General features: G+C 37.9%; 1 protein-coding gene across 20 annotated transcripts in view; it reads left to right on the top strand.

Moving 5' to 3' along the window:
- Positions 1-24300, top strand: part of GAB3 (GRB2 associated binding protein 3) — a 71981-nt gene that overhangs the window by 42057 nt on the left and 5624 nt on the right. For 6 of the 20 annotated variants that reach the window (XM_074029742.1, XM_074029743.1, XM_005595021.5 and 3 more), the window contains exons 5-8: positions 7640-7695; positions 8143-8362; positions 10432-10513; positions 11602-11704. In XM_074029742.1, coding sequence (XP_073885843.1) covers positions 7640-7695; positions 8143-8362; positions 10432-10513; positions 11602-11704 — 461 coding nt within the window. The remainder of the gene's footprint in view (positions 1-7639; positions 7696-8142; positions 8363-10431; positions 10514-11601; positions 11705-24300) is intronic. The other 14 variants (XR_012430153.1, XR_012430151.1, XR_012430157.1 and 11 more) reach the window with 4 other exon arrangements.

The raw sequence follows: 24300 nt of genomic DNA, 5'->3' as shown, positions 1-24300 counted from the left end.
TCATTTTTTGTGGTTGAAACACTTCATAATCATATTATTTTTATCATGTTAATGTCAAGAAATTCACTGGATAATTTTTTTAGTGCTAAACTAACCTTGGCAAACCCAACTTTATCATGATACCTTTCCTTTTTATAAATTACTAGATTTGTTTTGCTCATATTTTGTTTAGAACTTCAAAAAAAAATCTATGTTCATGAGGGAGATCATCCTGTAACTTTCTTTTCTCATGACATCTTTGGTTTTGGTAAAAATGTTATGTTGACGTCATAAAATGTGGATTTATTTCTGGGTTCTCTATTCTGTACCATTGGTCTGTGTGTCTGTTTTCATACCAGTATCATGCTGTTTGGGCTATTGTAATTTTGTATATTTTGAATTGAGGTAGTTTGATGCCTCCAGCTTTGTTCTTTCTAAATTTTTTTTTTTGGAAACAAAGTCTCATTCTGTCACCCAGGCTTCAGTGCAGTGGTGTGATCATAGCTCACTACAGCCTCAAACTTCTGGGCTTAAATGATCCTCCCACCTCAGTCCCCCAAGCTGCTGGGACTACAGGCTCACGCCACCAAACTTGGCTAATTTGAAAAAAAAAATTTTTTTGTAGAGACAGGGTCTTGCTATGTTGCCCAGACTGGTCTCGAACTCCTGGCCTCAAGCAATCCTCCCACCTCAGCTTCCCAAAGTACTGGGATTACAGACATGAGCCACTATGTCCAGCCCAGATTTGTTCTTTTTGCTCAGTACTGCTTTGGATGTTCAAGGTCTTTTGTGGTTCCATATACATTTTAGGATTGTTTTTTTCTATTTCTGTGAAGAATGTAATTGATATACTGATATTTTGATAGAGAGTGCATTAAATCTGTAGATTACTTTGGGTAGCATGGTCATTTTAACAATATTAATTCTTCAGATCCATGAGCATTTTCTTTTTTTTTTGAGATGGATTCTCACTCTGTTGCCCAGGCTGGAGTGCAGTGGCGTGCTCTTGACTCATTGCAACCTCTGCCTCCCAGGTTCAAGCAATTCTCCTGCCTCCGCCTCCCAAGTAGCTAGGATTACAGGCATGCGCCACCACGCCCAGCTAATTTTTGTATTATTAGTAGAGATGGGGTTTCCCCATGTTGATCAGGCTGGTCTCGAACTCCCGACCTCAGGTGATCCACCCGCCTCAGCCTCCCAAAGTGCCGGGATTACAGGTGTCAGCTACCGTGTCCAGCCAGATCCATGAGCATTTTAATAATATTAATTCTTTCCATTTGTTTGTGTCCTCTTCAGTTCTTTTTATCAGTGTTTTGTAGTTTAGTTTTCATTGTACAGGTCTTTCACCTCTTTGGTTAAATTTATCCCTGGGAAATTTTTTGTAGCTATTGTAAATGGGATTGCTTTCTTCCTTTCTTTTTCAGCTAGCTCATTGTTGATGTATAGAAATGCTACAGATTTTTGTATGTTGATTTTGTATCCTGCAAACTTACTGAATTCATTTATCAGTTCCAAGAGTTTTTTGGTAGCATCTTTAAATTTTTCTGTATTTAATATTATGTCATGTGCAAATAGAATTTGTCTTCCTCTTTTCCAATTTGGATATCTTTTATTTCTTTCTTTTACCTGATTGCTCTGGCCAGTACGTCCAGTAATATGTTGAATAAAAGTGGCGAAAGTGGGCATTCTTTTCTTGTTCTAGTTCTTAGAGGAAAGGCTTTCGGCATTTCCCCATTCTCTATGATGTTGGCTGTGGGTTTGTCATATATGGCCTTTATTATTTTGAGGTATGTTCCTTATATGCCTAGTTTGTTAATAGTTTTTTTTAATCATGAAGGGATGTTGAATTTTATCAAATGCTTTTTATCATCTCTATTGAGATGATCATATGGTTTTTATCCTTGATTCTGTTGATGTAATGTGTCTCATTCTTGCATCCCTGAGGTTAATCCCACTTGATCATGTTGTATTATCTTTTTGATGTATTGTTTGACTCAGGTTGCTGGTATTTTTTAATTTTTAAAACTTTTATTTTAGGTTGCGCGTACATGTGCAGGTTTGTTACATAGGGAAACGCATGTCGCAGAGTTTGTTATACAGATTATTTCATAACCTAAGTACTAATCCTGGTATTTTGTTGAGGATTTTGCATTTATGTTCATCAGAGATATTGGCCTGTAGTTTTCTTTTTTTTCTTGTGTCCTTGTCTGGTTTTGGTATCAGGGTAATGCTGGCCTCATAGAATGAGTTAGAGAGAATTCCCTCCTCTTCATTTTTTGGGGGATAGTTTGAGAAGCATTGGTGTCACTTCTTCAAATGTTTGGTAGAATTCAGCAGTAAAGCCATCAAGTTTCTGGGCTTTACTTTGTTGGGACACCTTTTTTTATTATTGATTCAATCTCATTACTCATTATTGGTTTGTTCAGGTTTTCTAGTTCTTTCTGATTCAATCTTGGTAGGTTTTACATGTCCAGGAATTTATCCTTTTCCTCTAGGTTTTCAAATTTGTTAATGTATAATTGTTCAAAACAATCTCTAACAACTCTTTGTATTTCTTTGGTATCTATTGTAATGTCTCCTTTTTCAGTTCTAATTTTATTTATCTGAGCATTCTTTGCTTTTTCTTACTCTAGTTACTAAGTGACTAAACCACTTAGTCTATTGGTTTATTGATTTTGTTTATCTTTTTGAAGAACCAACTTTTTCTGTAGTTCTGATGTGATCTTTATTATTTATTTCCTTATACTATTTTTCAGTTTGGTTTGCTCTTGCTTTTATAGTTTCTTTTTTCTTTTTAATTTTTGTGGGTACATGGTAGGTGTATATATGAGTACATGAGATGTTTTGATACAGGCATACAATGTGAAATAAGCACACCATGGAGAATGGGGTATCCATCCCCTCAAGCATTTATTCTTCATGTTACAAACAATCCAATTACACTCTTTTCATTATTAAAAAATGTACAATTAAGTTATTATTGACTATAGTCACCCTGTTGTGTGATCAAATATTAGGTCTTATTCTTTCTAATGAATTTGTGTATCTATTAACCATCCCCACCTCCCCCACAGCCCCCCACCCTGACTACCTTTCCCAGCCTCTGACAACCATTCTTTATGCCTGTAAGTTCAATCATTTTGATTTTTAGATTCCACAAATAAGTGAGGACATGTGATGTTTGTCTTTCTGTACCTGGCTTCTTTCACTTAACCTCCTTAATGACCTTCAGTTCAATGCATGTTGTTGCATGACGGGATCTCATTCTTTTTTATGGCTAAAGAATACTCCATCGTGGGCCGGGCGCGGTGGCTCAAGCCTGTAATCCCAGCACTTTGGGAGGCCGAGGCGGGCGGATCACGAGGTCAGGAGATCGAGACCATCCTGGCTAACACGGTGAAACCCCGTCTCTACTAAAAATACAAAAAACTAGCCGGGCGCGGTGGCGGGCGCCTGTAGTCCCAGCTACTCGGGAGGCTGAGGCAGGAGAATGGCGTAAACCCGGGAGGCGGAGCTTGCAGTGAGCTGAGATCCGGCCACTGCACTCCAGCCTGGGTGACAGAGCGAGACTCCGTCTCAAAAAAAAAAAAAAAGAATACTCCATCGTATATATGTACCACATTGTCTGTATCTATTTATCTGTCGATGGGCACTTTGGTTGCTTCCAAATCTTGGCTATTGTGAACAGTGCTGCAGCATAGGAGTGCAGGTATCTCTTTGATACACTGATTTCCTTCCTTTGGGGTATATACCCAGCAATTGGATTGCTGGATCATATGGTAGGTCGATTTTTAGTTTTCTGAGGAACCTCCAAACTTCTCCATAGTGGTTGTACTAATTTATATTCCTACCAACAGTGTACAAAGGTTGCCTTTTCTCCACATCCTCACAAGCATTTGTTATTGCTTGCCTTTTGGATATAAGCCATATTCACTGGGGTGAGAAGATAATCTCATTGTAGTTTTTAAATATATTTTTTATTTTAACTTTTGTTTTAAGTTCAGGGGTACATGTGTAGTTTATTAAATAGGTAAACTTGTGTCATAGGGGTTTGTTGACTATTTCATCACCCAGGTATTAAGCTTCGTATCCATTAGTTATTTTTCTGATCCTTTCCCTGCTACCATCCTCTGCCCTCCAATAGGCCCCAGTGTCTATTGCTCCCCTCTATGTGTCCATGTGTTCTCATCGTTTATCTCTGACTTATAAGTGAGAACATGTGGCATTGGGTTTTCTGTTATTGTGTTAGTTTGCTAAGGGCAATGGCCTCCAGCTCTGTATATGTTCATGCAAAGGACATGATCTCATTAATTTTTATGGCTGCATAGTATTCCATGGTGTATATGGACCACATTTTCTTTATCCAATCTGTCATTGATGGACATTTAGGTTGATTCCATGTCTTTGCTATTGTGAGTAGTGCTGAAATGAACATATGTGTACATGTGTCTTTATGTTAGAATGATTTATATTCCTTTGAGTATATATCCAGTGATGGGACTGCTGGGTTGAGTGGTATTTCTGTTTTTCGGTCTTTGAGGAATCACCACACTGTTTTCCACAATGGTTGAACTAATTTACATTCCCAAAAACAGCTTGTAAGCATTCCCTTTTCTCTGCAACCTCACCGGCATCTGTTATTTTTTGACTTTTTAATAATAACCATTCTGACTGGTGTGGGATGACATATTATTGTGGTTTTGATTTACATTTCTTTAGTGATCAGTGATGTTGAGCTTTTTTGTATGCTTGTTGGCTGCGTGTATGTCTCTTTTGAGACAGTTTTGATTTGCATTTCTCTGATGATCAATAACATTGAGCACCTTTTCATATGCCTGTTTGTCACATGTTTGTCTTCTTTTGAGAAATGTGTATTCAAATCTTTGTTCCATCTTTTAATCAGATTTTTAGATTTTTTTTTCCTATAGTTGTTTGAGCTTCTTAAATATTTTGTTTATTAATCCCTTGTCAGATGGGTAGTTTGCAAGTATTTTCTCCCATTCTGTGGGTTGTCTCTTCACTTTGTTGATTGTATTCTTTGTTGTGCAGAAGTTTTTCAAGTTCATGTAATCCCATTTGTCCATTTTTGCTTTGGTTGTCTGTACTTTTGGTGTATTGCTGAAGAAGTTTTTGCCCAGGCAAATGTCTTAGAGATTTTCCCTGATGTTTTCTTGTAGTAGTTTCATAGTTTGATGTCTTAGCCTTTTTTCCCTAATGTTTTCTGGTAGTAGTTTTATAGTTTGATGTCTTATATTTAAGTGTTTAATCCATTTTAATTTGACTTTTGTACATGGTGAGAGATAGGGGTCTTAGTTTCATTCTTCTGGGTATGGATATCTAGTTTTCCCGGTGCCATTTATTTATGTACCTGTCTTTTTCCCAGTGTATGTTCTTGGCACCTTTGTCAAAAATGAGTTCACTGTAGGTGTGTGGATTTGTTTCTGAGTTCCCTATTCTGTTCCTTTGGTCTATGTGTCTGTTTTTATGCCAGTACCATGCTGTTTGGTTACTGTAGCTCTGTAGTATAATTTGAAGTCAGGTAATGTGATTCTTCCAGTTTTGTTCTTTTTGCTTAGGATAGCTTTGGCTATTCTGGGTCTTTTATGGTTCCATACAAATTTTAGGATTTTTTTCTATTTCTGCGAAGACTATAATAGGTATTTTGGTAGGGATTGCATTGAATCTGTAGATTGCTTTGGGTAGTATGGACACTTTAATAATGTTGATTCTTCCAATACATGAACATGGAATATTTTTCTATTTTTTTGGTGTACTCTTCAATTTCTTTCAATAGTGTCTCATAGTTTTCATTATAGAGGTCTTTCACTTCTTTGGTTAAGTTAATTCTTAGGTATTTAAGTTTATGTGTGGCTACTGTAAATGGGATTACTTTTAAATTTCTTTTGCAGATTGTTCACTGTTGGCATATAGAAATGCTACTGATTTTTCTATGTTGATTTTGTGGCCTGCAACTTTACTGAATTCGTGTATTAATTCTAATAGTTTTCTTGTGTAGTCTTTAGATTTTTCCTAATATAAGGCAGAGGAGCCTCACTCCATAGCTACCACCACCCCAGGCCATGGGGAGTACTGTCTGCGCATGTTCCCTTAAGGCCCAAGGGCACTTTGGGAAGCTTGCAATGAATGCTGTCATATAAGAGAAAAAGTGCCTTCCTTTACTCTGATCCCATCTGCATTCTATCTGTCATAAATCTCTTAAAGTATCTGGCACGTGGATTATACCTATGCCTTTGATTCAGAGTTTTCCCTATATTTATGTTCTTTGATGACTTCAAAAGGGTCTGGTAGTGGAAAGGGAGTTAAGGGCTTGTGCTCACACATGCAAGTCCCACAATAAGACGTTATTCCATAATAGTTTCTAAGAATTATTAAGTACTTTGTGTGTTCTAGGCAGTGTTCTAAGTCCTTTCCGGAAGTCCTGTGAAACAGGTTCTATTATTGGCTTCACTTTACAAATTAGGAAACTGAGACAGAGAGAGGGTAAGTAACTTGTCTGGTGCCACACAGCTAATACATGGTGGTGTAGGGATTTACAACTAGACAGTCTGACTTCAGAGTGGTTTTTAACCAGTACTTGTACATCTTTAAACATATGTAAGCGTGGATATATACATATATACATACACATATATGTATATATAACATATATGTTTAATTCCATCAGTCTCTGTCACATTTATTCTGAGCTGGGAGTTGTCCTTGCATTTTAAGATGTTGTCAAATTTTAAGTTTATTTCTTAGAGGCCTCCTGACTTTTCACACCTCCAAGCTCTTGAGAGCTGAGGGCTGCTTTGCTCTGGCCTCCACATGCTGGGAGCACTTGCTGGACTCCTCTGCACCACTCAACACCGTTGGCCATTCTTTCCTTCCTGAGGCTTTCATGGCACCATACCCCCGAATTTTCCTCATTAATCTATAGTTGCTCTTTCTCAAGATACTTCACTGACTTATCTCTTAGTTCTTTGAATCTTAGGATTCTCTAGAGTTTTGTACTTTTCTCAACACTTGCAACCTAGATAGTTTCATCTACTCTTACGGTTTTGACTGCCATCTCTAAGCTGCTAAATTCCCCCAAATTATATCTCATTTGAGTCCAGGCCCAGATATCTTGTTGCCTTCTGAACATCTTCTCTTTAAATTCAACAATTATTCTAAATTTTAATATCACATTGTTTATTGCATCCATCTGATGAGTTTCTAATCCTGGATAAATCCAAATGTCCTTTCTATGCATGCCTCTATCTGAGTAGCTTTTCTGGCCACAGACCTCAATTGAGCCCTTAATGCTGCTCCACAAGGCAGTTGTTTCTCTGTTCACCCTGTTCTCCTGCTCATTACAAGGAATATTTCAAACCTCTCTCTTCTCCTCAAACCTCCAGCTCAGAAGATTTATGTAATAAATGCAACAAGCATGTGTTAATTCCTTGCTATATCTCCTCCTAATTCACAGAGAACTCAAGCCATCGACTAGAAACTTCTTCAAAATCTGGTCTGATTTTTCATCTGTTGGGGAAATGTGTTCTGACTGCCCAGCTAGACTCTAATAGCAACTGTTGTGTTATGCTTCTCTTCCTCTCTGGACTCTAGTTTCAGTTGATATTGTTCTGCATTTCTCACCACCTTGGCTTATTTCTTGCAGCTGATGTAGAAGGCCAATCCTTAAGACACCGAGACAAGCGACTTAGTTTAAATTTGGTAAGTTCAACGCTCAGGTTCCTTTACGCATCAATTTTACCAAAATTAGCCTGATCTATATATATTCCCTTGAAATCTTTAAGATTCAACACTCTGAGTGTCTGAGGACTCTTCCAGTCTCCCCCTGAAGACTTGAACTTGCTTGGGAACTACAGGACTTGCTCAACTTGGTATAGCTACTTAAGGCATCACTTTATACTTAAAGTATTTGCATAAATTCATAACCCTCTGTCTTCCAGTGTCAAATCTTGGAGAGTTATCACCTGTACTAAAACGATAAGTCCAGAGGCAGAACTTGAGCTAGAGGCTTGTCTGACTTTGCTGAGGTAGTTCAGAGTTATACTTGGATAGTTTGGAACTGAAACCATATGTGCAGCTTTGGCTGCCCTCTGATAGCCGTTTCCATGACTGGTCTGTGGTTCCCAATCTGCATCTATTCTTTTGCAGCCATGCAGGTTCTCCCCAATGTACCCCACAGCTTCAGCCAGTATCGAAGACAGCTATGTGCCCATGAGCCCCCAGGCTGGTGCCTCTGGTCTTGGACCCCACTGCAGCCCTGATGACTACATTCCAATGAACTCAGGAAGCATCTCAAGCCAGTTGCCTGAGCTACCTGCAGACCTGGAACCTCCCCCAGTGAATAGAGATCTCAAGCCTCAGAGGAAACGTAAGCACTTGACCAGACCTGCTGTATAGGGGGAGGGGAGCAAGGTTCCAGTGGTTGCATAGAAAAGGTTTCTGTAAAGGAAGACCTAGAGAAACCATCTCAGAGGGCTGGAAAGTATAAGGTCAGGAAAGAAGTGGCTGGGATGGAATAGGAAGGGCTGGGGCACCTTGCTGCCTCAGATTGTCATGATAATAGGAGTTGGGGGACTTACAGGCACTGTGGCCTTGCAAATACAGCTGACAAAGTCAAGTTCATTCCAGAGGGCTCATCTTTGGCTGTTTCCCTAACAAGCCCAGGAATAAGTGATGGTGGATTAGAATGGAATCCCACCTGGCATCTCCCCATTAGACAGCACTTGAATGTAATCATAGTGCCAGCCTCTGTAAAGCAGTCAGGAATTGCCTTTGACACCAATTCCTGAAGGTCAGACCCAGTCACATGCAGTTTATCACTCATCGTTCTGTGCATGCCCATCAGCAAAGGTATTCAGGGGTAGAAGAGGATTTTGGCAATAATTAGGCTGACTCCTCTGTGCAGAGGGTGCCTTGCAGCTTCTGTCTTACTCCCAGGCAGCTTCTCTGGTCTGTTGAGCAGCATGGACAGACAGGGAGATAGATAGGAAAAGAGGGAAAGAGGAAGAGCAGGTCAGAGTGACTTATTAACTTCATTCTTACTCATCTTGCTCTTCCCAGTTGGCTGTGTGATTACAAGGGAGCATTGGTAGAATGACTGATCTCTTGTCCATTCCGACTTCTCTTTGCTCTTTAGAAAGCAAAAAAAGTCACTTCAGGTGGCTGTGCCCAAAGCTGCCAACTAAGACCACTACTCATGCCTGGTCTACTCCAGGCGTATTCCCTTAAATTTCAGTCAAACTACATTTATACATTTACAATGCATGTGCTGCATATGTAGTGCTGTGGTAGGCACTGAGTGGGATACAAAGATGAGGAAGCAAGAGGCTTTTTCAGTCTGAGGGGGAGGAAGATATGTAAAATCCACCTGGACCACAAAATAGAATTACGAAATCGGTGCTAAGTAGGAGAACAGATCCTGTCTTATGAGGTTCAGAGGAAATAGCCATTAATTCTGGTCAGAAACAACAACAGAATTTTCTGTGATGTTGGAAATAATGACTATTGAACCCTTGAAATTTGGCTAATGTGACTGAGGAACTACATTTTAAATTGTATTTAATTTTAATAAATTTACATATATGTGTAAATGGGCACGTGTGGCTAGTTGTCACGACAATGGACAGCGCAGCTCTGCAGGACCTTGTCATAGGCAACAGAAGATGTCTGATAGACTCAGGGTTGGAGATTTAGTGAGTGGATGCAAAGGTGGATACCTGGCCAGGACTAACTCAGGAAGATGGGCCACTGAGGTGGAATAAGGGTTGGGGCAGATACCAAGTGCTTCTCTAGGTGCCGAGGCTACTGCAGTGAACAGACCAGATACACCCCTGTTCTTCTGGAGCACAGTTTAGGCCCAGATAAATCATAGATGAGTGTATTATCACAAACTGGGGCTGTGCTGTGAAGGGTAAGTACAAGAACTTGAGAGCCCAGGCTGTGGGGCCTGATCTTGTCTGGAGGCAAAGAGATGGGGAAGAATGTTCTAGGCAGAAGGATCATCAGGTGGACAATGGATTGTAGGTGGGGAAGACTAGGACCTGGGTGATCATCTCTGCCTGTGATAAGAAAGGTAACATTTCCACTTCAGACACATTGGGTGTGAGGTAATAGGTGTTGCCATTCCACAAGGTCAGAGACTTTCATCTGCTTTGTTCATCCTGTGCCTTTGACACCTAGAAGCACGCGTGATATACAGAGACTTCTTAATAATGCCTTGCCACGTTGTTAACCTCCAGCAGGTAATATGACCATTTGCTCAGTATTTGTCTTTACTCCCAGTGAGGCAGGGGAGAGGAGGACAGTGAAATTCACACTCATCATCGGTGCTGCCTGTTAGTAAATGTGAATTTGGTGTGCTGGGAAAGTGAAATGTCATAGTTTTATAGCCTTTAGATTCTGGCCTTGACCTCCTGGATGTTGCACACTGTCTTGTAGCACGGCCACCTCCTCTGGACCTGAGAAACCTCTCCACTATCCGGGAGCATGCATCTCTTACCAGGACCCGCACTGTGCCTTGGTAAGACTGATTGCTCAAAAGAGCCTCATCCAGCACAAACATGCCTGGTGTGTGTTAGGCCTCTGATTAAATGTAGTTGAAGCCCATTTGATCTAGTTTAAGCCAAAGGAGGGGTGAGGTTTATTATCGAGAGCAAGAGCTGTTTTATAGATCACAAAGGAAGGAATATGACTGGGTCTCCCAGGACCCTGGAATCAGGAACTAGTGTGCTGTCGGGAACCCAAGGAATCTGCTCACTTCTGCTTCACTCTTCACATCTGTGCATTTCTTTGTCTTTGCAGTATTCTTTTCTCTGTTGCACAAACCCATGGTCAAAGATAGCTGTACCATACCCCCTGAACTTGTTTACATGCTGCAACTGCAGTACCAACAGATGGGCTCTGAATTCAGATTTCCTGGGGAGAGAGAATTGTGTTCCCCAGTCTCAGTGGAACTGGCTATGGCCCAAGCCCAACTTTGTGAATGGGGTAGGACAAGGGAGTTCCCAGGTTCATGGGCTGGGTAGACAAACTTCAAAATGTAGTTGCACCCTTTCATCTCACCTTTTAGAAGTTGCCTATTTAGTCCTGAGCGTGGCTCAGGAGTTTCTCGGTTCACTCTAAATGCCACAAAACACAATTGCATTGTAAAGCAGAATTCTGCAATGAGCTGTATTTCCAGCCAAGACTGTGACTCAGCTCATGCTTCTGACTCAGAAGAAGGATGGAAGTTGATTAGCGGTGTTGTGTCCTATCAGAGGAATGGCCATACATCCTCACTTTTCCTTACATTGAATAGAAACAAGAAGGCCCCAAAGGAGTTTATTTTTTTCTAAATGATATGATGCCCTCGTCCATTTAGAAAGCTCATGAACTGTGTCACATAGAGGGCCTGAGAAAAAGCAGCCTTTGTGAATTGGGAGCCATTTGCCCCAAAGTGGAGCAGAAACTGTTGGGCATTTTCTGCGTCTTCAGGAATTGCTTTGGCCGGAAGGAAGTTGTGTCTGGAAGAGGAGGACTGAAACCCCATGAGGGCCATGTTAGTTCCTGGCTGGCTTTCAGAGCAGCTGTAAGACATTGCTTTGACCTCATCTATATTTTTATTCTTAGCAGTCGAACCAGCTTTCTCTCTCCAGAAAGAAATGGTATTAATTCTGCAAGATTTTTTGCTAATCCTGTTTCCAGAGAAGAGGAAGAAAGCTACATCGAAATGGTAATCTTATATTTTTCACACTCTTCTTATCCTTCACCCCAACCTATATTCTTATGAGCTCATTAAAAAGGAAACACAGCCTTCAGTAAGCCCTGTGCAATTTTAAAACAACCACTTGATCGTAAAACCAGGCCATAAGCTTTTCTAGACTTGGAACAAATCAATTTGGAGTTAGCTTTTTTTCTTGCAACATTCGACTCCTCATACCATTTTGAGATTGCAGTATTTCAAGATAGCCCAGGGCTGAGGCTTGCTTAATTTGAAAATGGAAATGCCAGCAATTCTTTTCACCGAGGCTGTGATGTCCTGTTTGACCTCAATAGGTTTGTAGTTCTCTGGATGTCCAGAGTTTAAATTGTAAAAACTCAACATATTGTATGTTCCCTTCCACCAGAACACCTGGTGGCCCTGTCCTGACTGTTTCTGAACCTTCCTGGAGGATGAATCACTTAGAGTCCCATTGGGAAAGGTACAGTGCCCTGGACTGTGAGTGTGTATTAGCTTCTGGAAGACTCCTATTATGGGATCTTTCTATAGACCTGAGTGGATGCAGACTTGATTAACCATTCGCAGTTAAAGAGTCCTGATGTTTCCCTTCTAGCCTGTTGTTCCTTCTATTCTCTTCATCTTGGATGCTATTGAGAATATGGGCTTTTGAAGATGGAGAGGGACTTTTAGCACCTCTGGCAATTAGAAGATACTTTAGCCATGACAGTGCCTGTTCTGCAATTTAGAAATGTAGGGAACTCAAGAGAGAGCTTCTGTTCGAACTGAAATTTTGAAGAGATCTTAGAAGGACAGTGTTCAAGGCACTGTGACAATATACTCTTGAGAAGACATTTCTGCCTTCCTATATGCAAGGATAATCAGCAACTGAAAATCTAAAAATAGTAATCTCCAGTTAAGCTATTATTAAATGCTTCATTTTGCCTTCTTATTTTATTCAAATTGTGCTGTAAGTGCACTTAACCATATGCAGATGCAAAGTGACTCATACACAAATCTGTTACGGTCTTCCCAATATTTCTCACACTTAGTAATGGCCCTTGGGAAATTTCTAGAAGAAAACACTCTTATAAAGTGATGCTTAACAGCTGTGCTCTGTCTCCAGAGAACAGAAAAAGGAAGTGAATCTAAAACCCAATGGAAGCAAGTGCAGAGTCATTCCAGATACCAACGGTTCATTTCTGATCTTTGATGTTGTGAGAAAGATCAGTGTTTCATTAACAACAAAGTTAAGAATTGTTTGTTTGCCTAGGTTTATGATCACTGATCAATGACTCTCTCTGTGTATTAGTAGGCAACATGACACAGCAGATTAAGAACCCAGAACACTGGCTGATAGTAGCTATGATCTTGGGAACTGTCATATAAAAATGTTTAAAGGCTATCCCATCTTGTTCAATTGTGTTTTTTTAACTTTAGTAATAAGACAGTTTCATATGACTTTGATTTACATTATTTCACTTGAGCCACATAACAGCCCAATATGGTAGTCAAACCTAGTATGATTTGACTTTGATTTTGCGCATAAGTATATATGTTAAGTTGTTTTTTTTTTTCTCTTTAAGGGCAAGTTCTGATCTGAATGTAGTAATTAAGGCCAGGGGCTGAAACACGGTTTTGCTTTACTGAAATACAAGTTTTGCCATATATTCTTCTTTAAATGTTTGTGAAATTATAGAAAATTTAGAAGAATAAACATAATTTTAATATATGGGATTTCTTCTCTATCACTTTTTCAAGCCCTTTGGTTTCAATAGTCTTGTAAGGCTTTTATAGTAGAGTTCTAGACTCTTAAATCTCACATTAATTTTGTATTATGGTATTACATTACTTTTAAGTTTTTAGATCATTTTTACATCATACAGTGAAATTGACTTTCTCTTGGTGTGCAGTTCTACGAGTTTGAACATATATAGAGATTTGTGTAACCACCACCGTGATCAGAATACACAACAGTTCCAAAATCCCTCATGCTACCTCTTTACAGCCACATCCTCCCTTCACCTGTAACCCCTAGCAGCCACTGATCTGTTCTTCATGACTATAGTATTGTCCTTTCAAGAATGCCACAAAAATAGAATCATACAGTACCTTTTAAAACTGGCTTCTTTCACTCAGAATGGTTTTTTTGAAATTCATCCATTGTTACATGTATTAATAGTTCCTTCCATTTTATTGCTGAGCAGTGTTCAAGCATATGGATGTGTCACATCTTGTTTGTCCCCTCACCCATGGAATGACATTTGGATTTTTTTTCAAGTTTTTAGGCAATTAGAACTGTTAGAAGCTTTCTTTTGCAGTTTTCAAAAAATACTTTTCTTGTAGTAAAGTTCTACTTTCTGTCTCTATGAACTTACCTAATTCTAGGTACCTTATATAAGTGGAGTCATACAATATTTGTCCTTTTGTGTTTGTCTTCTTTCATTTCGTCTAGTGTTTTCAAGATTCATCCACATTGTAGGATATATCAGAATTTCATTTATTTTTAAGGCTGAGTAATATTTAACTGTATAGACTACATTTTGTTCATCCATTCATCTGCTAATGGGCATTTAGGGTTGTTCCTACCATTGTCTATTATGAATAGTGCTGCTATAAACATTGGCATACAAGTGTATGTTTGACTTCCTGCTTTCAATTTGTTTGTATATATATGTAGAAGTGGAATTTCTGGATCATATGGTAATTCTATACTTAACTTTTTAAGGAGTTACCAAACTTGTTTTCCACAGTGACTGCACCATTTTACATTACTGCCAGTAATGCACAAGGGTTCCAATTTCTCCACATCCTCACTAACACTTTTTATTTATCTTTTTTTTTTTTTTTTTTTTTTTTTTTTGGAGACAGAGTCTCTCTCTATTGCCCAGGCTGGAGTGCAGTGGCACAGTCTCGGTTCACTGCAACCTCCACCTCCCAGGTTCAAGCGATCCTCCTAACTCAGTCTCCCAAGTAGCTGGAATTACAGGCGTGTACCACCATGCCCGGCTAATTTTTGTATTTTTAGTAGAGATGGGGTTTCACCATGTTGGCAAAGCTGATCTCAAACTCCAGACCTCATGTGATCTGCCTGCCTTGGACTCCCAAAGTGCTGGGATTATAGGCGTGAGCCATCACGCCTGACCTATTTATCATTTTTTATAATATATATCCTAATGAGTGTGAATTGGTATCTCATTGTGGTTTTCATATGCATTTCCCTAATGATTAATGAACATCTTTTTATCTACTTATTGGCCATTTATATATCTTCTTTGGAGAATTGTCTATTCAAGTCCTTTGCATATTTTTAAGTTAGATTGTTTCTTTTGTTGTTGTTGTTTAGTTATAGGAATTTTTTTAATGTATTCTGGATGTTAACCCCTTATCAGATACATGATTTCCAAATATTTTCTCTCATTCTGTGGGTTCTCTTTTCACTCTTTTGATAGTGTCCTTTGATGCACAGAAGTTTTTGATTTCAAAATTTTCTTTCCTTTTATTGCCTTGCTTTTGGTGCCATATCCATGAAATGGGATGCCAAATCCAATGTCATGAAGATTGTCTCCTATGTTTTCTTCTAAAGGTTTTATAGTTTTAGCTCTTATGTTTAGATCTTTGATCTTTTTTGAGTTAGTTTTTATATATGGTATAAGGTTAGAGTCCAACATCATTCTTTTGCTTGTGGACATTCAGTTTTCCCAGCACCATTTGTTAGAAAGACTGGACTATCCTTTCGATGTCGAATGGTCCTGGCGCTCTCATTGAAAATCTCATTGAAAATCAACATATGCAAGGATTTATTTCTTGGTCTATATGTCTGTCCTTATGCCAGTACCATACTGTTTTGATTAGTGTAGCTTTGTAGTAAGTTTTGAAATCAGAAAGTATGAGTCTTCCAACTTTGTTCTTCTTTTTTATGATTGATTTGTCATTTAAGGGTCCCTTAATATTACATGTGAACTTTAAGGACAGGGTTTTTTATTTCTGCAAAAAAATGCCATTGGAATTCTGATGGGGAATGCTTTGAATCTGCAAACTGTTTTGCATAATATTATCATATTAACAATATTAAGTCTTCCAATTCATGAACACAGATATCTTTTCATTTACTTATGTCTCCTTTACTTTCTTCTTATAGTTTTCAGTGTATAAGTCTTTGCCTCCTTGGTTAAATTTATTCCTAAGTATTTTGTTCTTTTTGATGATATTGTAAATGAAAATTTTTTAAAATTTCCTTTTATGATTGTTCACTATTAGTGTATAGAAATGCAACTGGTTTTTGAGTATTGATATTATATCCTGCAACTTTGCTGAATTTGTTTATTTTTAATTTATTATTAGTTTTTGTGTGGAATTTTTAGGGTTATCTATACATAAGGTTATATTATCAGCAAATAGAGATTACTTTACATCTCCCTTTCCAGTTTGGGTGTCTTTTCTTTCTTTTTCTCACCTGATTGCTTTGGCTAGAACTCCCAATGCTTTGTTGAATAGAAGTAGCAAAAGTGGACATGCTTGCCTTGTTTCTGATCTTAGTGGTATTTGACAGGTTTCTGCATGGATAGACGTCTTCATTTCTCTAGAGCCGTGGTTCTCAGCCAGTGTTGATTTTGACCCTCAAGGCATATTTGGCAATGTCTTGAGACATTTTTGATTGCTACAACTTGGAGTGGAGGAGGTAGTGCTAATGACATCTAATGGAAAAAAATCAGGGGGACTGCTATACATCCTACAATGCACAGGACAGCCCTCTCAACAAAGAACTATCCAGCCCCAAATGTCATTAGTTGCCACAGCTGAGAAATCCAGCTCTAGAATAAATACCTAGAAGTGGTGTTGCTGGGTCATCAAATATATGTTTAACTGAGTCATCAATTGTTTATTTAGCTTTGTAAGATACTGCCAAAATGTTTTCCATAATGGCTGTACCATTTTGTACTCCTACCAGCAACTTATGAGAATTCCGGTTGCTCCACCTCCTTTGCCAGCATAGTTGGTATTACCAGATTTTTAAATTTTCTACCTTCTAATAGATGTATATCGGTATCTCAGTATGGCTCTAACGTGTGCTTCCCTAATGGTAAATTATGTTGGACATATTTTGGTGTGTTTACTTGCCATCCATATATTTTCTTTGGTGGAGTATCTGTTTGATCTTTTTGCCAATTTTTAAATCAGGTTGTTTGTTTTCTTACATTGAGTTTTGAGAGTTCTTTATATATTCTGTGTACAAGTCCTCCAAAGGGGCTAGGCACGGTGGCTCACGCCTGTAATCCCAGCACTTTGAGAGGCTGAGGTGGGAGGATAATTTGAGGGCAGGAGTTCGAGACCAGCCTGGCCAAATGGTGAAACCCTGTCTCTACTAAAAATACAAAAATTAGCCGGGCATGGTAGCATGTGCCTGTAGTCCTAGCTACTCGGGAGGCCGAGGCAGGAGAATCGCTTGAACTCGGGAGGCAGAGGTTGCAGTGAGCCAAGATCATGCCACTGCACTCCAGGCTGGGTGACAGAGTAAGACTCTGTCTCAAAACAAAAACAAAAACAAACAAACAAAAAAAAACCAAGTCCTCCAATGGATATATAATTTACAAATGTTTTCTCCATATCTGGAGCTTCTCTTTCCATTCTCTTCTGTCTTTTGCGGAGCAAACATTTAAAATTTAATTAAGTCCAATTTATTGATTTTGTTTCCTTAATAGATTGTTATCATGTCTAAGAACTCTGCCTAACCTAATTCATTAGAATTTTCTCCTTTATTTCCTTCTAAAAGAATTATGGTTTTACATTTAGGTCTGTGATCCATTTTAAGTTAATTTTTGTGTAAGATGTGAGGTGAAGTCGAAGTTGACATTTTGCATATGGATGGCCAAATGTTTCAGTACCATTTATGGAAAATATAATCCTTTCTTCACTGAATTTTCTTTGCACCTCTGTAATAAATCAGTTGGGCATATTTGTGTAGATTTTCTATTCTGTTCCATTGTCTGTCTCTTTGCCTATACCACACAGTCTTGATTATTGTAGCTTTGGAGTAAATTTTAAAATCAGGAAGTGTATTTTCTCGAACTTCATTCTTGTTTTTAAAACTTGTTTTTGTTATTCTACTTCCTTTGCCTTTCCATGTGTAATTAGAGTCAGATGTTCTTTATCTACAAAGCTATCCTGCTAAGACTTTTTTTTAATTGGAATTGCATTAAATCTATAAATACATTTGAGAATTGAGTCTTGACTATTCTGAATCTTCCAGTTAGTGAGCACAGTATAGCTCTCCATTTATTCAGATTGGGTTTTTTTGTTTTTTTTTTTTTTTGGACGGAGTCTTGTCTGTTGCCCAGGTTGGAGTGCAGTGGCACAATCTCGACTCACTGAAACCTCTGCCTCCCGGGTTCAAGTGATTGTCATGTCTTAACTACGCAAGTAGCTGATATTACAGGCACACGCCACCACACCCAGCTAATTGTTTTGTATTTTTAGTAGAGACAGGGATTCACCATGTTGGCCAGGCTGGTTTCAAACGCCTGACCTCAAGTGATCCATCTGCCTCAGCCTCCCAAAGTGCTGGGATTACAGGCATGAGCCACCACACCCGGCTTATTTATTCAGATTTTCTTTGATTTTTTTCCCTCATAATTTTGTAATTTTTACATAGATCTTATGCATGTCCTATTAGATTTATATCGAAGTATTTCATTTTTGGAGCTATTATAAATGGTATTTTTAAAATTTCAGCTTCCAATGACCCATTGGTAATGTATAGAAATATGATTGGCTGAGTTTAGTGGCTCACACCTGTAATCCCAGGACTTTGTGGGGGCTGATGTGGGAGAATGGCTTGAGCCCAAGAGTTCAAGACCAGACTGGGCAACAAAGTGAGACCCTGTCTCTACAAAAATGTTATTAAAAATTAACCATGCATAGTAGCTGTGCCTATAGTCCCAGCTAATCAGGAGGTTGAGACAGGAAGATCCCTTGAGCCCAAGAGTTTGAGGTTGCTGAATTAACTTATTAATTATAGGAAGTTTTTATTTTCTTCAGATTTCTTGGGATTTTTTTTTTTTTTTTTTTTTGGTAGAGACAGGGTCTTGCTATGTTGCCCAGGCTGGTCTTGAACTTTTGAGCTCAAGCCATCCTCCCACCTCAGCCTCCCAAAATGCTGGGATTATAGGCATGAGCCACTGTGCCAGGCTTTAAGCCAGTCTTGTATTCTCTAGATAAACCCCATTTGGTCATGGTGTATTATTTCCTTGTATATATTGCTGCATTTCATCTGCTAATATTTTGTTGAGGATTTTCATGTCTGTGTTCCTAATGGGTGTTGATCTTTAGGTTTTTGTAGTGTCTTTGTGTGGTTTTGTTATTAAGGTCATGCTGGGTTCCTCGGGAAGTGTTCTCTCCTCTTCTAATTTCTGGAACAGATCGTGTAGAATTAGTTTTGTTTATTCTTTAAATTTTTGGTATAATTCACCAGTGAAACCCTCTGGGTGAATTCAATTTCTTTAATACAGGATAATCATCTATTTGATCTCGGGTGAATTATGGCTATTTCCTAGGAGTTTTCTAGTTTTACCTTCACATTTAGATTATATCACCTTGAATTAACTTGTGTGTGCTGTGAGATGGGGGTCAAGACTCATTTTTCCCCGTATGTTTATCTAATTGGTTGGCACCATTTATGTAAAATGACTATCATTTACTGACTATTCAGCAGTGCCATCTTTGCCATAAATCAAGTATCCATATATGTATGGGTTTTTTTATGGACTCTTAATTCTATTCTGTTGGTTTCCCTATCTTTGAACAATATGAACTCCCTTAGTTGCTGTAGCTTTATAAGACTCAATATCAAGGAAAGTAAGTCCTCCTGCTTTGTTTCCCTCCTCAAGGTTTTTTTTTTTTTCTTTGACTTTTCTACTCCCATAAAAATTTTAGAAGAAATTTTTTAATTTCTACTAAAAAAGGAAAAAAAATATTGTTCTTGGCAGGAAGGGTGGTCAAAATTACTTTATTCAACATTACTGGAGGTGAAACTACATTTATTCTATTTTTAAAATTTGATGGGACACTGGTAGGCAAGATAGCATGAAAAACACCTCTTATTATAAATATGATACATTTTTTAATCTAAAACTCAGCTGACAAGAAGGGAAGGGAAAAGAAATCTCTGGGGCCAAAAATATTGAGAAACGGCAACCCCCCAAATTAATACGAATTACAAATAATAGAATCAAATGTGGAAGTAGGCAGTTTTTGGAAATACTGGGTTTTGAATATAAAATAAGTAGTTTTACTATATTTAAAGAAATAAATGAGAAATTGAAAGTTGGATTAAGTAATGAGATACTATTAAAAATGACCAAGTAGATTGTAAAAGACCATTTACAACTTGTAGAAATAAAAACAAGAATGAAATTAGAAACTCAGTGGATCAGATAAACAGACTAAGCACAAAGAGTGATTTAGTGAGCTGGAAGATAATTTATGAAGAAGTTACTAATAAATCAGACAAGGAATTAAAACATGGAGAATATGAAAGAAATTTGGGACATGGAAGATAGAATAAGAAGGTCAAATATTTGTATAGTCAGAGTTTTTGAAGGAGATTATAGAAAAATAGGAGAGAAGCAATATGTCAAGGGATAATGCTAGAGTTGCTCACAATTCATGAAAGGTACCATTCCTCCACAAGCCCAAAGACTTACAAGCAGGTTAGTCTAATAAAATGTTAGTGGAGTATACATGGTGGGTATATTTTCTTTAATTTGGCTGAATGCTGGAAAAATTTTATAATAATAAGTTTAGAAAAACCCTACAAAAGTGAAATGAATAAAGGCAAGAACAGAAACTAACAAAATAAACAACAAAATCAGAGAGGATCAATACAGCTGTAATTGGCTCTTTAAAAAGACTAAAATTTAACAAAACTAATAAAAAAGATATTAATTCAAGTAAGTAATATTAAGAATGAAAAACAGATAATAATTGCAGATACATGAGAGATGTTTGTGAACAACTCTGTACCAATAAATTTGAAAACTTTGGTTATAGGCAAATTCTCTGGATTAAAAAAAATCAGAAATTGACTCAAGTAGAAGTAGAAAACCTGAATGTTTATGTACCTATTAAAGACATTGAATCAGTAGGAAAATTTGTACTACAAAGGATCATAAGGCCCGAAAAACTTTGCAGATAGTTTCTACCAAAAAGAAGAGATAAGTGCAATCTTATATAAACACCTACCAGGAATGGGAGAAGAGAATATTGCTCACCTTACTTTATGAGGCTAAAATAATTTGATAAAACAAATAGCAATTACATAAGTAGAAAGTTATAGGCCAATGTTACTCATGGATGCAGATTTTAAAATCCCACAGAAGAGTATATCTAACCAAATACTCATACACAAATGTTCGTAGAAGCATTTTTTCATAGTAGCCAGAAAGGGAAAACAACTGAAATGATCATCAACTGATGAATGTGTGAATAAAATGTAGTATAATATATAATGAATAATATTCCATTGTATTATGCAGCCATAAAAAGAAATAAAGTACTGACACATGAACCTCAGATGGAAGATTGACCACAAGCCTCCAGTTTCTCTCCATCCCCAAACACCCTCTAAAATAACAGTAAAGAAATCTGTTAAAGGCATAAATCCACAAAGATATGAAGAATTGGAGAAGAAAATAGCAGTAGCGAGGCCGGGCGCGGTGGCTCAAGCCTGTAATCCCAGCACTTTGGGAGGCCGAGACGGGCGGATCATGAGGTCAGGAGATCGAGACCATCCTGGCTAATACGGTGAAACCCCGTCTCTACTAAAAAATACAAAAAACTAGCCGGGCGAAGTGGCGGGTGCCTGTAGTCCCAGCTACTCGGGAGGCTGAAGCAGGAGAATGGCGTGAACCCGAGAGGAGGAGCTTGCAGTGAGCTGAGATCCGGCCACTGCACTCCAGCCTGGGTGACAGAGCGAGACTCCGTCTCAAAAAAAAAAAAAAAAAAAAAAAAAAAAGAAAATAGCAGTAGCATATTGGAAACTGGAATGCAGGTAGATATGTAGTAAATGACTTAAAAGACCCCTCCGCGCCGCAAAAAAAAAAAAAAATCTTAAATGTGGTGGAAGGCAGGCAAGAAGCAACTTGACTTAGACTACCCAAAGAATTCAGGAATTGTCCACAGTAGGTAGTTCTGAAGTAGGGTTGAAGGGAAAGTAAAAGAAGTAGTAGTGGTCAAAGGCATCAGGTAAATTCCAAGATCCCTTCCCTCACTCCATGGAGGTGAAACACTGTGACTTTCCATCCCCCATCTCATAGAAAAGTTGAAGTGCAGTCTCTCTGGAGAGAGTAAAACAAAAGATCTCTGCACTGGGGGATACTAGACATATTTGACCATGAATACTATACTAACAACAAGGTGATTAAGTAAATAGGCATAATGGATATGAGAACCATTCTTAAGCCCTTTTCCAGAATGTTGACAACCAGACCTTTACAATTGAGTTTAGATATTAGAAAATATTTCTCTGGGCTATTTGAGCAGCCCAAGTGGCAAAATGTAGTTCCTAATATTGAGGGTTACTTAAGATAACCACCCAATGGGATCACCCTGCAGAAAACTCCAGAGTTGACAAACACCATCCATGTACACAAAGCTTCATGTTAGCTTTTTGGTCTTTCGCTCATAAGTATAAGCAACAGTTAGTGATTTCATGTGACATTTCAGGAGAACTCTAGCATGAAAGATTGAGACCAAAACAGGTTAGACGAAATAAGAACTATGCCAGAAGGAAAGACCTTTTTATTTATTTTTTATTTTATTTTTTTGTGAGGCGGAGTCTTGTTCTGTCGCCCAGGCTGGAGTGCAGTGGAGTGATCTCGGCTCACTGCAACCTCTGCCTCCCAAGTTCAAGTGATTCTCCTGCCTCAGCCTCCCGAATAGCTGGGATTCCATGTGCACACCACCATGCCTGGCTGATTTTGTATTTTTAGTAGAGACAGGGTTTCACCATGTTGGCCAGGCTGGTCTTGAACTTCTGACCTCAAGTGATCCGCTCACCTTGGCCTCCCAAAGTGCTGGGATTAAAGGCATGAGCCACTGTGCCCGGCTAGGAAAAGCCTTTTTAAAACTCTATTATTACCAATATTCTCAGGGAGATGAGCTATTACAGCCATAAACCAGGAATATCTATTAAGTCAACCAAGCACATTAACAGATTAAAGGAGAAAAATGATATATTATCTTACTAGATACAGAAAAAGCATTTGATAGAACTCATCTATTCATGAAAAAATCTATTAGTAAACAAGGAATAGAGGAATTTTCTTTAACGTCATAATAAATGAAAAATGAATCTTATAGAACCTATAGTAGATATCATACTCAGTGGTTAAACACTAAAAATATCTCCTAAAGAAACAAAATGAGTAAGATGAGAAAGGAAGGAAGAAGACAAACAGTGATTATTCATAGATGAAGTGATTAACTCAAAATAATATGCTTATATGAGTGATAACTCGAAATAATCTACTTAGAAATAATTAGAATTACTAAGTTAGTAAAATAAATAATTACAATTAATAAAAGATATCAAGATTGATGGATATAAAGTCAATATACACAATCCAGTTGGATGTCTATATAATGGTAACAAACAGAAAAAAGAATTTAAACAAAACTTACCATTTATAGTAACAACAAACTGTAGGTATTTAGGGATAAATCTAACAAAAAAATGTTGTGGAGAAAATTATTAAAATTTATCAAAAGACATTAAGGAGAATGAAATAAGTGGAAAAGTAGACCATGTTCCTGAATAGGAAGACTCAAATATTAAAGACATTACCTTACCAATTCCCTAACAGAGATTTTTGAGGAACTTTGAAGCTGATTCTGGGGGAAACTAGGTTATCCATGTTGAGTAAAAACAACAACAAAAATGGAATGAATTTTATTTCTATTGCACCACCATATACAATATTAAAATCAGTTCAAGTGAGATTATTGCTTAAACATGGAGCAAATTATTACAAAACTTTATAATTTCGGGAAAAAATATAGATAAATAAATTATGACCTCAGCATAGGGCAGGATTCCTTAAACATAATGCAAGTGCAAGCCATGCAGGAAAAGATTGACATATTACATTAAAAGTATTTCTTAGTTAAAATAAATCCCATAAAAAGAAATGAAAAGACAAGAAGCTAGACTGTGATGAGCTATCTGTAACATACAGGATAGCAAATGATTACTCTCCAGGGCATAGGAAAAAGTACTCAGGGTAAGTAAGGAAAATAGACAAATAATTCAATACAAAAATTAACCAGAAACAAGGCAAAAAAAAAAAAAAAAAACCCAAAAAACAAAACAAACCCAAACAGGCAATTCACAGAGGAGAAATAAATGACCTTTCAACATCTGAACAGGTACTCATACTAATTAATAATCAGGGGAATGGAAAATCAAACCACAGTAAGATACCATTTTACCTGTCTTAGGTAGGAAAAATGTTAAAATGTCTGACAATACCAAATGTTGACCAGGATGGTACACGTGTAGATTGGTTCACTCTGGAAAATAGTTTGGTGATGTTTAGTAAAGTTGAAGATGCTCA

The sequence above is a fragment of the Macaca fascicularis genome, chromosome X (assembly GCF_037993035.2).
Source record: "Macaca fascicularis isolate 582-1 chromosome X, T2T-MFA8v1.1".
Classification (NCBI taxonomy): Eukaryota; Metazoa; Chordata; class Mammalia; order Primates; family Cercopithecidae; genus Macaca; species Macaca fascicularis.
The sequence above is the reverse complement of the archived record's forward strand: the minus strand, read 5'-3'. Positions and strand labels throughout refer to the sequence as shown.